Raw genomic sequence first — 16,070 nt, 5'->3', positions numbered from 1 at the left:
TGCTGAGGCACTCAAGGCCAGGATCATCCATGTGTGGCGAGATCATCCGCCCTAAACACAGATTATCCCGAACCCAGCCAAACATCAGGGGCTGCAGGCAGACGCTGGGCCCTGGGGCCTCCGAGGGATTCGGTGGCTGAAACACAGACTCGCCATGCCAAAGCAGAGTGGAGGTTTTGAAGCCTGTAGGCCTATCATCAAAGGTGCGTCATGGCTATAAGTGCCCCGGTCCTCCACTCTTTCCCAAACGTAAATGGTAAATCACACATAGCGTCAAAGCCCCCCTCCAAACACATCTCACAGAACCACAAGAAAATCTTTACTGAAGTGGAGTAATTTTTCGACATGTTGAACATGGCAGTATTTAAACCAACTAAACAAGGTTACAGACTTGATTAGCTCCACTGAAAGACAGCGAAACATTCACGAGGCTGTTGTGTGTGACAGAAACAGATGAAGATTTGATTTCCAGACCTCATAACCTAATAACCTCCAAACTCTGTTTCACTAAGAAAAGACACTAGTGTCACTTTATATGGCAAAGCAGATTACTGTGTGTGTACGGATATAAATGTGATAGTGTTGGCATACACCTACGTCTACATACACACACACGCACACACACACACACACACACACACACTGCACTCCTAGACGTCACAGTGAGCAGGATGCAGAGGGGTCCTCGCTGGAGTCTAATCCCCTCCCGTCGCCTCAGGCAGCGTGTGCTCTCTCATCTCCCCTCTGCTATCACCTGCTTATTTACTCCTTTACCAATCCCTCCATCTTACTCATCCGGCGGCAGCAAACCCCCCCCGCTGCCTCTCCACCTCCTCCCCCCCCTCCACCTCTAATCCTCTTTAAGGACATTACCTGCTAATATATCCCGTCAGAGGGTAGAAAGCTGGGCTATCTCTTACTCCCCATGGCAGGTATGCTGGAGTGAATGATACCGATGAAAAAAGAGAGAGAGAGACTTGCCTTGAGACATGATGGCTTCTTTACTGTGCACTAAGAGAGAGAGAGAGAGCGAGAGAGAGGTCAGCCACAGGACTACAGGCTGTTGAGAGAATGTGAGTCGTGTTAAGGATTTCAAGTGGAACGGGGACATGGATGTATGTGTGTGTGTGTGTGTGTGTGTGTGGCTGGAAATGTGTGTGTGGCAGGGAGGCAGATGGGTGTCTGAGTTGTTTCTTCCTCCAGAATCCTTAGTTTCTCAGTCTTGGGTAGATCTTATGTTTGATAGTCTAGGTGGGTAACAACAAGCAGCAATCTAAATACGTAGCCTACTAAAACATCCCAAAAATATATTTTAGCCATGACAATGTATCATACACTTTCTCTAACTAAACATCATTGAAGTAAAACATATTAATTAAATTCCCTCTTTACAATATGACAACACGTATTTACCTCCATGCTGTACTCTGTAGCTGCCCCATCAGACTGTTGTCCAGTCCCATCTAACCTACGCAGAGCTTAACCTAACCTGTGCAGAGACAGCCTGGGCCCTGTGCTGACCTTAAGCAAAGTCCAGCAACAAAAGGCCTCTCTTCTTGCTCCGTGTGCAACAGCTTAACCCAGTGTCTGCCCTCCAGGCCCTGCCAGAGAGCACTTGTCTCTCCGTCCCAAGGGGCTTTCGGGGTAGCAGTCAGAACACTAGTAATGAGTCACTGATGATGTTTTTATGAAAAGGTCTAATGCCTGCTGAAGGATTGGGTCATTGAACTATGAACTGAGTGGTGCCTGTTGTAGAGCGTAGAAGAGCGCACTCTAGTGGTGGGGGAGAGGGGAATTTTCCAGAACTCCAAACCTTGGCTGATTTCGGTGAACTGGTTTGGAGTCCAACTGCTGATTTTATATACTGTATACTGAAACTGGCCTACTGATCCCAAAGCCATCAGATAGGGGTGAACATGTTTTATGGATGCAATTTATGTGGGTAAAGATCTGTCAACAGGTGATCATCAGTATTTGAAGAACACAAAACTAAATTTTGGGGTATTTGCTTACTGACATCCTATTATTCTCCTTACTAATTTCCAAGTGATTGATTTAAATCCACACAATAAAATAAATACAGTAAATTCGAAATTGCCAGCTAAACCACCCACACCGCATTGTCAACATAATTTTGTACACTACTTTGTCTCCATCTGTAAGATAGAACCTAATAGCTCTAGATGAGGTTTGAAATTTTAAGAAGTTGATTGTGGTGAATTTCTAACTTTTTTTTAGCTGAAGTCAAATAGCCTAACTCTCTCCAGCTCTAAATTATACTTCCATGGTTTATACACATCATTCTGACCTGAATAAATATTGCATTCAAGTTAGACTGTATATACAAGGAGAATAGGTATGGATGATGTATGGTTCATCCGTTAGTTCTAGAAAATGCACCCTGACAGGATGAGCAGGACTTTGTATCCCTTACATGGCATAGGCCTTTTTGGCCTTTACTGACTATAGTAACAGTAAGGTGACCATATGTCCAAGACCAAAACCGGGGACATAATCCCAAAAATTTGGAAAAAACTAGGACATTTTCAGTTATTCTCAGTTAGCCCGGAGTCCAGAGAAATCTGAGAGCAGATTTGAATTTGCTCTCGCAGATCTGTCTGCCCACTCTTACTGTACATTGCCAGTGATTTCTGAAACCAATCACAATTGCTTATCTGGCATGGGGCGGACTTTATGCAGTGACAGACAGCGGAGTACAGTTGACACTGCTTTTGCACACAACCTACTGTATGGCTGCACTGATGGCATCAGTTTTAATGGGCGTGTATTTACTTTGTAACTGAGTAAAGAAAGATGTGTTTGCTGTACTTCCAAAGGTAAGAGTCTGATGTAAGTTTAAGTTAGTAAGTTAGTTTGGAATGAGTAGAATTGCTATTAGAAATCTAGTAATCTTCCTGTTTGAGGTGTTCCTACTTGAGTGGTGCTCCCATAGACATATATCTAGAGTGCTCCTGTTTCTCATAACACACCACTACCAGAAATAACACTGCAACCTGTCTCCACCAGGTGGTGGCAATGTTCTAGAATTGTGAAGCGTTGTGATGATTGCACATAATATTGCATGTGTACTTGGAATTCCATACACATGACATGAACCCATATTCTTTTAAAATCACATACTGTACACACACACACACACACACATAGGCATATGATACTAGCTTGAAAACTTTGTACCAGTAGTCATCCAAAGGGAAGATATTTGTTATCTCAGTTATTGCTTTTTACTGAGAAGAGCAAATATAATGCATAGTGCACAGGATGGTGAAGATGCAGTCTTGCCACTGAAGTAGTAATTCATAGACAATTAGTTTGACTAGGCCTTCATCACTGGAAAGCATCATGAAAGACTGGTAGCCTACTTAGCCCTTAGTCCTCCTTAGACCACATAATATGAATTTTCTACAAGTGAACCAAAAACACAAAAACAGAGAAAGCTTAGGATCTTGACAGACAACCACTTCCCGGTGAAGCAGGCTGAATTCTGAGAATGTGCTGCATCACCAACACTGCCTCGTCTATCTTGCCCTTTGAATCGGAGGCACTCCTTCCCTCACCGGTCGAGCGCTGATATCCTCCTCCAGAGGGGGATATTGGGTCAGCCTCTGAAATTCCAGGCCAGTGATTGGGCAGTCCACAGAATATTTTTTTTACTTCCTTTCTCTCTTTTTTTTTTTTTTTTTGGCGAGGAAACGTTGTACACCCCCGCAGCAGACAGCTGCGGTTGGGAGCGTGACAGGAGCACTGATGGGCGTGCTGACAGATAGGCAGGAAGGCAGGCGTGTGTGTGTGTGTGTGTGTTGGGGGGGGGGAGGTGTTGGGGCGCAGAGTATGTGTGTGTATAAGAGAGAGAGAGAGAGAGAGGAGAGAGAGAGAGAGAGAGAGAGAGAGAGAGCAAGAGAGAACAGGGCAAGCCTGGTGGTGGTCCCTCTGATGAGAGGCGCTGCCTGCCGACGCCGGCCTGGGTTCCCCCTCTGGAGATGAGCGCAGGCACGTGTGTGTGGGCGGCAGTGTGTGTGCTCGCTCGCTCGCTGCGTTCCGACTCAGGCTCTGCTGGCTTCCACTCGCGCGGAAACACACTCGGCTGTAGCTATTAGGCACAAAGCTGTGCTCTGGACCTTGCTGTGTGTGCTCACTGCGTACACCAGTCACATCCACTACTAACGCCCTGTGCTTGGAGTGGGGAAAATAATGCTGCTAAGTTCCTCAAACCAAAAATACTGTTACTGTTACATCTACATAAACGTTTTTTTTTTTTTTTGAGATTCTGAGGTTATATTTTGGGTTTGAAGGAAATCATACTTTCCCAGTGCACTACAGCTCAGTTCAGTTTGTTTCTTCCAGCTAGTTCAGTGATATTTTGCTGGCAGATGCTGTAGTTCTTGTTTAAGTCAATTATTTGTGGCAACATTGAGAGACTTCTGGAAGTAACATTTTCAAGTCAGTTAGTGAAGTTCACTCAGAGGTTGATACCGCCACTGCAAGTCATCACAAATAACAGACCATGATTGAAATCCATCAAGGCTTATTATTTTTGACAAGAAATCAAGAACTAGAACATGCTCAGATCTAATATTAATTTGTAATCTGTATATCTGGAGTAGTACAACATATTGAATCGCATGTAGAAATGTCAACCAATGCATTATTTTGGTGTTTGGCCATTTTCTGTCTTAATTTCAGATTTGGTAATTGTAGGATCGAAGTGAGGCACCTGTTTTCGGTCTATTTTTAGTGAGAATCCAGCTGTTGCTAAGCAAAGCCGTAATGCCATGTCTTTTCACAGTCCTGGTAAAAGTGGATACTCCAATAATTTGGAAGGTGGGATAATTCAAGGCATATGAAAATGACAGCCATTATTTGTAGCCTTTAAAAACCTTTGAGAGCCTTCCCAGCCAGCGTTATTTTTAATGTAGTAAGTGGTGCCTAATTAAAGAAATCAATACAGAATTAGTCCACCAGACAAGAAAAGAGTGAATTTTGTTTAGGTTTGCTACCTATTGTGAGTCTATGCATCTTGTTTTTGGTTTGCTACCATACCATTTAAGAGTACTGGACTCTGTCAATAGCGTTTGAATTTTTACAACTGTACAATGACAGTGAAGCCTGTATTATGTGACAAGATGAAGTGATGTGCAAATATGCGTGCAAGAAATATAAAAATAAATAAATAAGCTACGATGACACTTGAATGTGAGCCTCTATTTCTGGCGCCCACTGTGGAGCGATGGGCACCTCATGTCAACCCGCCACTCTCTCAGTCCCTCCGTTCTCCAGCTGAATCTCTCCATCGCTGCCCGTGGCTATGCTTACATGCAAGATAGGGGAGAACTGTGGGATACACAGCAGCTACTTATTAACACACACACACACACATACACACACACACACACACACACACGCACACACACACACGCACACACACACATACAGTATATATACAGGATAGATATGTCTGTGTGTGTGTGTGTCACATGTCATATGCAGCTCTATACATTTTTAGTAGTTCAGAACTACTCAAAATGTAGAGAGGTGCATCCCTCCTGATCCCAGTTCCCTTCGTGGAGTCTTGGAGTTGTGCTGCTTAAATTGGAGACGTGTGAAGACAGAGTGCACTCGATCCTCACAGGATCACATGCAGCTAGCAGCTACAGGCAGAAGCATTTATTTGTTATTCTTAGTCACCACGGGAAAGGGAGTAGAGATATTGTGCCTCCCACGTTTTATTCAAATACACACAAGCAATGTACACACACACACACACACAGACACATTCCCATACACACACACACACACACACACACACGCACAAACACATACACTTAAATGGACGTGCTGCAGAGTGTGCGGATGCAGTCAGTGTGAAGAGGGGCTGATGAGAAAGGACAGGAGCTGAAATTGTGCTGCAGCCAGTGGGGACAGTGAGGTCCAGCCATGCATGAATATGGCTTAGCCGTCTATAAGCATGACTCAAACGAGGCCGAGACCAGCCATCAGAAACAATGCAATACCAAGGAACACACACGCACAGGCACATGCACACAAATGTTCATATAGGCACACATGCACATATCATGGTCAGTTTTAGAACTTTTTTTTTTAACTGTGTACATGTAGCACACAGGCTTCACTGGACAGTGCAAATCCTCCACACTATGACTATCAGTATGTCACCTGAACCAAGTGTCCTCATGAGGTCTCTATCTGCACTGATGTGGGAACTTCTACAATCTGCATGCATGCTTACAGTACATGCACCCAAATTCACATGCGCACACACACACACACACACACACACACAAACAGTCCTCTCCGTTAAATATGAGTCTTCGTCAATCTGACTCAATCAAAAATGTGAGTCTTCAGCCTCTGTCTGCTCCTGCAGCTTGCCACGACTGACACAGTAGCAACACTCCTCATTACAGCTGCATGTACATCAAAGCAGATGGTGGAACCTGATTATCTTAACGGGATCACAGGAGGAGAGAGAGAAAGCAAGTGAGCGAGCGAGGGAAGAGAGGGAGGGAGGGAGGGAGGGAGGGAGTGACGGAGAGAACCAGAGAGCCTTATAATCATCTAGCAGGGAGAACGAGCGTGAAGAAAAACATCATTTAGTCTGCACAGCGCAGCAAGGTGAAGTGATGCTTGCTTAGTGTTCCTTCCAAACTCGTTATGAGATGCCATCTTCCCTCAGTGGAGTTCAGTAAAACGGCTTGTGCTTACTCTGGGGTGTATTCCCTGTGCGCTGATACGACAAGGCTCATAAATTATGTTTTAGACATATCAGACACCTATTCCAACTGACCAATACCACTACTACATTTACGTGTGTTATTTTGGCAGACACTTTTATCCAAAGCAACTTACAGCAATAGAATAGCATTTAAGCCATCGTAATGGCATCCTCCAGAAGTGAAGATGGTCATGGATAGATTTGTTATGTGACTTACTGCTAGACTGTCAACATTTTCTCTTGTAGTAGTCTCTCTCTGTAGTCAGAGGACTCGAGAACTGTTTATTCCACAGGATTCTATAGGCAAGTAATTGTTCAAGATGACGATATAGATGGACTTAGAAAGGTAATAAGAATTCCAGCATACATTGTCATGTAAAATTGGGCTGTTGAATTGATCTTTACTTCGATACGACTATCATCAATCCTTTATCACATCTGTAATTTCCCTCTGAACAGAGCCCACTACACATCTCATTTAAAGGCTCCACTGTTCCTTTGGTGCACACTGGCAGAAAAAAAAGACAAAGAAAGGAAAAATCACTTTTAATTAATGTGATATTATCAGGACAGTTTCATTCATTCTGGGGAATGGTTTAATATTAATGATTTGGTTTAAATTAGTTATTTAAAATGGCAAGGACCCCATCCACCCCCACCCCCCATCATTGACATTATCCATTTAGTCATGTTAATTGAAAAATCCTAATTTCGCCCAAATCCACTCAGGCCCTTTTACAGGGCTAAAAGTGCTGATGATGCCATGGCCATCTGTCAGGTCTGTCATCAAATTGTCGTCATGGTGATTAAGAGAGCTCCATACTGACTTGGAGGTGTCTACACCTGTTTCAGTCACATCTACGCGCACAGGCAGACTTATCCTGTGACTGATCCTTCATATCTATTTTTTTCTGAAGATATGACCATAAATGTAGTCACATATATTAACATCAAATAGATTGAACCCCTGCATATTTACAAAGATGGCAAAATAACACTCTCTTTATTAGGGTTGGGTATCGAGGATCGAGAATCGATGGGAACCGGGACTAGCTTTCCAATTCTCCCGGAATCGTTCAGAAGTTTCAATTTCAATTCCTAGTATCGATTCCCAGTCTGCGAACCGGAAGAAGAAGCCGCTAAACACCAACGAAGAAGGTGTTTGCATAACCGAGCTGAGGCAACAAGACGACAGTTGATAGATTTGATATATACGTATATTGTAGTTGAAAACAGCCCTGTGAGAAATGTATAGTAAAGTTCATAAAAAGTAAAAAGTTCATAGAATTAAAATTGATGAAGATCAGACCATGTCATTCAGAAAGACCGTTGGTTAGCTAGCTCATTTAAAATATTAAAACTTTTTTGACCCTGCTTCTTACAAGAATCGGAATCGAGAATCGTTAGGAACCAGAATCGAAACAAGGAATCGAAATCGGAATCGGAATCGTTCAAATTCAAACGATACCCAACCCTACTCTTTATACTATATACTGTAAGTCCTCAACTTCTAAAATCCTCCATACCTTTCTCTCATTTTACTCGCATTCTCCGTTTCCCTTCTTTTTTTTGTCTTTGCCCCTCAAACATTTATGCTCATCTTCACTGATAGGCCCTGGCCACCTAGTATCGCCATCCATTTCCATTTTATTGAGAAACTAGTCTGGCACCTGATAATACTGTACACTAATGTTTCCTTCAGCCAGGGTGGCTTGCCAATCAGTGACGAGAGAGGATGACACTTGTTTCACAATAGAAAGTGGCTGTGATAAAAGGTTGTAGCAACATCTGTGAACATTAAAAACTTGCTGTCGGAAGAATGTGTAAATGTATGTATGGCAAAGGTAGGACAGTCAGTTTCCTGACTGTGGATGACATTTATTATTGTTATTATTATTATTACTATTATTATTATTATTATTATTATTATTATTATTAGTTTGTAACGGTTATGTGAAGTAGGAAATTATGTTAGGAATCCCTGACCAATGGGCTGGACCAATAGTGATTTCAAAGTTAATACAAAGTCCATGCTTATTACGATGCTATAGGGTTTCCATTCATGAGAGACCAGACTTAAAAATCAAAAGACCAAAGTCAAATGAAGTAGTGAGTCTGGTTAAACCAGGCTACTGTACTGATGAAGAACACATTGTTTTGCAATTATATACTGTAAGACAGTAATTCCTCCGTATTTTTAGACTGGAGCCAGATTTAAAGCATGGAGTTCAACCTTGCCTAATATCTGAAGGTAAGGCCCACTAGCCTTCACATTCTTGTCCATGTGGTTGGATATTTTGATAGAGTCTGTGACAGAAAGAAAAGATGAATAAATGAATTTTATCACTAGAGTTTTCATTATAACTTAAATGCAGCACAAGCATGTTACGATGTTATGAAAAACACCATAACCATATTCCTATGTTGTGTACCAGAATTCTTTCATCCTCTCTCTGTCTATCAGTTTCTCTACATACTGTATATCACAGAGGCACAGGTTCACCCATAAACATACCCACACAATGCATAAATGGGTACTTGAAAGAGCAATGTTTCTACAGCAGATCAAACAGAACAAGGCAAGGTGTGTTTTTGTCTATCTCTCCCGTTGTGCCTGTCTGTCTGTCTGTCTGCCATACACATGCATGCACACATACAGACACACACACACACACACACACACACACACACACACACACACACACAAACACACAAACACTGTTATCAAGTTGCTCTCATGCCTCCACCATTGTCTCCACCATGCACAGTACTGTACATCAAAAGCTAGCTGAAGGTCCAATGTTTGGAGGTAAAGATAAAATTGTATCTCACACACAGAGAGAGAGATGAGAGAGAGAGAGAGAGCGAAGAGATGTGGTATCATTCTCATCATTTAAAGGTGAGGCAATGGGGTTGTTATATGTGAGACTAAATCAGTGCTGAAAGTGGCTTCTGGCATTTATATGGCTTCAATGAGAGAGCAGTTCCTTTTAAAACATCTTTAAAATGCAATGCCCAAATTGCACAAACGCCCTTCACTTCCCAATTGACTGTCACTTTCACAATTTCTTAACAGTAACTGGGCGTAGAATAAAATGCACTGTCTGGCATGACGCCTGTGTATTAATATGCACTACAATATCATCGTGTTTCGTGCTGTGCGTCTATCTATGACGCAGATGACAGAGATTTCCCTCCACCAAAAATAACAGCACCTAAAATTAGATATATCCAGAAAAAGTCGAGGTGTAAACGTTTCTAGGAAGGCCGATGTTACATGTGCAAGTTGTGAATTTTACTTGCGAGGGTGGGAAGGGTACGCTTCAGACAGAATTAGGCATAAAGTAGCTTCGAGGACGATGTTCAAAGAGCGCCGCACGAAACGAATTGGCACTGCGCAATTGCGCAACAAGGCGATACTTGGGGGACCTGTGGCCGGCGGGGAGCGTATGTGGAGTAAAACGTAAACGCTGTTTTTCGGACCCGGTGTTGTGCTGTGTGATTTTTAAAAAACATTTTCAGCGGTAAAATTGATGGGTTCCTCGTTTTCTCGACAAACTAAAGGGAGGAGGCAGCCAATCGATTGCGCTTCGTTGTGCGCGACCAGGCGTCTCGCGTCTTGGAAACACATCTGCAAAGCAGCTGTGTGACCATGCATTAGGGCAACATGTGCAGGTGTGTTGAAAGTGCCGTCACCTGCCAGGGGATCTGAGAGCGGGACGCACCATGCACACAGTGGAGGTCGTGGTTTCTCTCCTGTTAGTCGTGATCATCGTGGTGTCGTTGCTGTCCAACGTTGTGGTGCTGATTTGCTTTCTGTATAACGCGGAGATTCGTAAACAGGTGCCGGGCTTGTTCATCCTCAACCTCACCTTCTGCAACCTGCTGCTCACAGTGTCCAACATGCCCCTGACTCTTGGAGGACTCATTTACAAGGGTCACCCGGGCGGGCACGGATTTTGTCAGATAGTGGGGTTCCTGGACACCTTTCTGACCACTAACTCGATGCTGAGCATGGCTGCTCTGAGCATAGACCGGTGGGTGGCTGTGGTTTTCCCGCTTAGCTACCACTCCAGGATCCGGCATCGGGACGCCGTGATGGCTCTCGGCTACACGTGGATTCACTCGCTGTCCTTCTCTGTAGTAGCGTCGTGCCTCTCCTGGGTGGGATACCATCAACTCTATGCCTCGTGCACCCTGTGCAACACCCGAGCGAGCGGCATGAGGACTCAATTTGTCATCTACACGCTTGTTTTACACTCGGTCACGTTCCTGTTGTCTCTGGTCGTGCTCTGCGTAACGTATCTCAAAGTGCTGAAAGTGGCGAGGTTTCACTGCAAACGCATTGATGTGATCACCATGCAGACGCTGGTGCTGCTTGTGGATATCCACCCGAGGTATTTAGATTATTCTGTTATGTACTCTTTCCCAGTGCCTTGTTACACTGGTCATTTCTTGAAATGACCTGTAAAATACAGGTTTACCCTTGGTTATATAAGTTTCGTTCTTTTTTAATTTATTTCGTATTTTCTTTATTATTATTATTTTTATCATTGTCATCTAGCCAGGGTTAATGATTAAGCTGGCATCAGTCTCAATACACAGTCGTGTCCAAGTTTATTTGTAATTCGTAATGTGTGTGTGTGTGTGTGTGTGTGTGTGTGTGTGTGTGAGTGAGAGAGAGAGAGAGAGAGAGAGAGAGACAGAGAGAGAGTGTGTATGTGTGTGTGTGTGTGTGTGTGTGTGTGTGTGTGTGTGTATCAGTTCCAGAGTACTTCAATGTACTATGGTTGTGTCCCATTTATGTGCTTTGACGGTTTTGAACTATTAAAAAATCCCATCCCGTCACTTTGATGTAGCTTCCAGAGACATGATTGGTTTGCATGAACTTGACAACCGAACATTACACTAGACTATTTTATTTATATTTACATGTAGATTAGACCTGATCGGTTGTCTTCATTAGAGCTTTAGATTAGACCTGACCTTTTCTCTCACACCTCAATGTGCTGCCGATAGCTCAGGTGACAACACTAGCAGAAGATATTTGAGTGCACCATGTACAGTATGAACCTCACATATCTCTATAGCTTGCTAGCTTTCCCAGTGAAACTTCAATTATTCGTCTGTGGCTCATAATGTTTCATTACAGTAATTTCCTGTGTATTAGCCGCATTGTGTATAAGCCACAGGACAGTGTTTTATGCAAGTTAAAAGAAACAAAACCATATGAATACCATATTACCTGCCCCCGTGTATTAACCTCATAGCTGAATACATTTTGCAAAATCAATGTACTGTATAAGCTGCGGCTAATAGTCGGGAAAATACGGTAATCTATGTTGTATACTGTGTAGCAATCTTGAGGATCCCAAATATTTATCCCAGTTTGGGAGTACTGTATAGAGTGAATAGAGTAGTACAGACAGACTATCCCAATGCAGACTGTACAACACATGCACAGCTAAACACTAACACTTTCTGGTAATGTACTGACTTACAGTAGGTGTATCGGTTCAATATCAATATTCCTTGATGAGCTTTCATTTCATTCAACATTGTCTGGACCTGAGAGGCTTCGTCCTTGTTTGTACAGCATGTGTTCATACCCCTGCAGTCTAAATCGTCCTTGCCATGTCTAAGCGCTTGTTTCAACTGTTAATGATCTACAACTGCTGTTGTGAATAGGTCACTGTTCTCAGCAACACTGAATCATTGGTATTTCCAGACCCTTCCCCTAGCAACAAGAATAGAAGAATGTGATGGTGGAGATGATCAAGGCCTGTGTTAGATATGCTCAGCTGCAAATGGTTGAAATGCACATAATATTTGGAAGGCAGAATAATCAAAACACTCAATATGACAACAGCTTTGATCAAAATGTCATTTTCACCCACCACTGATTGCAGTCAACAACAGGGCTTTCTAATAACCATTACTGTGCGTTCAGACCAAAACCGTCAAAAGCGTCAAAGTCGCTGGTGAAGCTCATAGCCCGACGCTCAACCCAGTTCGGTGCATTCGGCGCCGAAAGCGTCAAAGCCATGACGTGAAACATTTGAACAAACCACAAGCAGCAATCCTGCGAGTTTGACATTCTGATTAGTTGACGCCGAACCGTGTCATAGCTCATTACCATAAAGTTAACTGAGGCTCAACTTTATTTTGACGCCCGTGAAGCTCATGAAGCCACGCTCACGCCCGGAACGCTTTTGAAGCCGGTAACGCCGACTCTCCATTGGAAATGAATGATTTCCGGCGCTCTTGAAGCTTTTGAAGCTTTTGGTGTGAACGCACAGTTACACTTAATCATAGGGCTCAAATCATATCTGGCCTATCAAACTGAGTTTTGGTGAGCGTGTCAGACCCCGTGTTCATCCTGAGAGCTCGCACACTCACGCAAAGTCTGGGGAAGGACTCGTCTTCGGTCAGGTGTGCTGTAGAATGGGCCCATTACATGGCGTAATTGCCCAGCACTCCCTGTTGCGCTGCCTCTTCGTGAGGCATTCATCTCCATGTGTCCATTTAGCCAGGGATGGGCTATTACACTAAGTGACTCGTCGTCGCATTGTCATTGTTAAGGCATATATTCTGACTGTTCACTTTTTTGGGGGGAGGCTCGGTAGGCAGCATTCTTGCCAGTCTCTCTACCCCTCACAGCAGTGCAGCACTGTGCTTTTCGAGGCCAATGGTAGCTTGTCTTTGCCAACCTTGTCCCACCTCCCCTCTTCTACCCCCACCCCCACCTCCCACCCCCACCCCAACCCCCCCGCAGCGTCAGGCAGCGGTGTCTGGAGGAGCAGAAGAGGCGCAGGCAGAGGGCCACGAGGAAGATCAGCACCTTCATCGGCACGTTCGTGGTCTGCTTCACCCCCTATGTCATCACCAGGTAAGAAGACTGCAGGGGCTGCTATGGACGAGGTGGCACTGAATCGCAAAGTGATTGCTGATTGACGGGAGATTGAATATTTCCATTTTGATGAACGGGGTCTCCCTGGGCCTTTTCAATCAAGCGCATTTGAGTAGGGGCAGTGGGGTACCAGCTGACGTAACTCTATCCATGGGCTTCCTGGTACAGAACTACTCTCACCTCCCTCTCACATCACTAAAAGCAGAATTCAGGAAACGTATCTTGCAGTCAGTAATCCAGTCCTTCAGCTAGTAAGTTATAGTCTGATTTACCAGTTTTGTCTTTGTTGGTATGTAAGTGTGATGTAATGATTTTCATTTTATTCTTACTTTAAAGTCACACAATAGGAATTCTACCATTTGTCCTACTTGTACCCGTTTAGCACTAAGGGGTACCCAATTCATCGGAGACTGATGAAAAGGATCATGTTCCTGGTCAGAACAGCATGGTTACGTAGTGCAATATCAGGCATTCTGAGCGCTCATCATTATTGACAGAGACACAAGTCTACAAATTGTAAATCTGTGTATCAAAATGAGTTTGAAACCATTATTTTAAATTATTTTAAGAACTATGTTATATTGTATATACATATGTATATACAGTATACTATAGTATAGTGTGTTGCTTAAAAGCCATTGATATATTTCTATGTACTCAGAGATGTGTACATGTACTGTATGTGTGTGTGTGTGTGTGTGTGTGTGTGTGTGTGTGTGTGTCTTTGCCACACCAGGGTGATGGAGCTGTTTGAGTGGTTTCCCATCAGCCCTCACTGGGGCGTGGTGTGCAAGTGTCTGGCCTACAGCAAGGCGGCGTGCGACCCCTTCGTCTACTCCCTCCTGCGCCACCAGTACCGGAAGACCTGCCGCGACATCCTGAACCGCCTGCTGCTGCGGAGACGCTCCCTCGCCACGCGCAGGCTGGAGAACGGCAGAGCCCGCAAGAGAGAGAAGGAGGACAGGACCAGAGAGGAGGAGATGAAGGAGAAGGCCGAGGAGAAAGAGGAGACGGGAGAGACGGAGAGGAAAGCCAGGACGACGACAAAGAGCAAAACCAGGGAACTGAGTGGCACTACAAAAGGAACAGGGTAAAAGTTTAATACACGGGAGGCGACATGACAGCTCTCTCCCCTTATTTTGAACAAAAAAAAAAACACTATGTTCATAACGAGAGGAAAAAAAGAATGCTAAAAATGATTTTTATACTTTTATATTACACTCTAATAGATCTTACCAGGTTGTTTGACGCTTACATCTAACACCTGATATCTCCTTGTATGCAGGTGATTTCATAGTATCAAAGATGGGGTTTGGTAACAATTTAGTACCACCTTACTGGAGTGATTTAAGTCTTATAAAGTCTTATAAATTACCACAAAGTATTGCCATCTTTATAAGCTGCTAGTCTGTCAGAATTTTCTGACATGGCCGATTTAGCTAATGTGGTAGTTTGCTTGGGGAAAATGATGAATGACAGATTACGTGCAGTATGTAGCAGAAAACCGATAGGTTTTTATAAAATATGATTCGTAGCGTCAAAGCCATAAAGCTAAATTTGAAGAAAATGACACATGACCTCCCACCCCCACACCACGCACACAGACACACACACACGCGCATTATAATCAGTTATCTCCCTCAACAAATGGAATTCTCTTCTCTGATTGGCTGATGGGGTGGCCATTAACTTCGTATAACCTGCTACCTTTGAAGTAGTTCCCGTATCACACTTGAATATTAATTCGCCAAACTCGTTGCGAAGTTTAAATGAACTGTCACGTTGCATCCAAGCTGAAATACAGACGTGCAGAACCATAGTAACATTGTAGCATATGACGGAGGTGGATTGTAGCTAGTTTGATGCCATGTAGGCTATAAAAGTAGCGATCTTTCAAAGTTAAAGTTAATCAGAATCCTGGGATATGCCCGCTTGACAACGGGAGAAATAGAACTAACGACTGGCTTTTGGCCGTAGCAACCAGCCATTTAGAACTAACGACTGGCTTTTGGCCATAGCAACCATCCATTTAGAACTAGTAACGGCAGTTTTGTCCTGCAAGTAGAAAGTTGATATGTGGCGGAAAGTAGTCCCACAGTCAAGACAGTTTTAGCGATGTTTACGGACGCAACGGTGGAATAAAACTATGTTCTAAATATACAGGTTATGAATACAAACGGGAGATAAGCGGGATAACGGCCTTCGAGGTCGACCGGTTCGATGGAAATAATGGCACGGCGGAGGTAACTCCGTCTCCGTGCTTCGCACGTCGCCGGAGTTCTAGACCTCCACCTAGCCATTATTTCCATCGAACCGGTCACCTCGTCGGCCGTTATCCCTTACTTGTTTAGAAAGAATGCTTCTAAAAATGCCATGCATTGTCTGAGCAAAGAACTGTAGGTCTAT

The 16,070-nt window shown here is 43.7% G+C and overlaps 1 protein-coding gene across 1 annotated transcript; it reads left to right on the top strand.

Moving 5' to 3' along the window:
- Nucleotides 1-10,480: 10,480 nt before the first annotated feature.
- Nucleotides 10,481-14,758, top strand: gpr26 (G protein-coupled receptor 26). Its single transcript, XM_062520407.1, has 3 exons — nt 10,481-11,151; nt 13,530-13,643; nt 14,401-14,758. Exons 1-3 carry the CDS (start codon nt 10,481-10,483, stop codon nt 14,756-14,758), a joined length of 1,143 nt encoding a protein of 380 aa, XP_062376391.1.
- The last annotated feature ends 1,312 nt before the right edge of the window (nt 14,759-16,070 follow it).

This window comes from Sardina pilchardus, chromosome 18 (genome assembly GCF_963854185.1).
Source record: "Sardina pilchardus chromosome 18, fSarPil1.1, whole genome shotgun sequence".
NCBI lineage: Eukaryota > Metazoa > Chordata > Actinopteri > Clupeiformes > Clupeidae > Sardina > Sardina pilchardus.
This window is presented reverse-complemented; position numbering and strand designations above follow the sequence as displayed.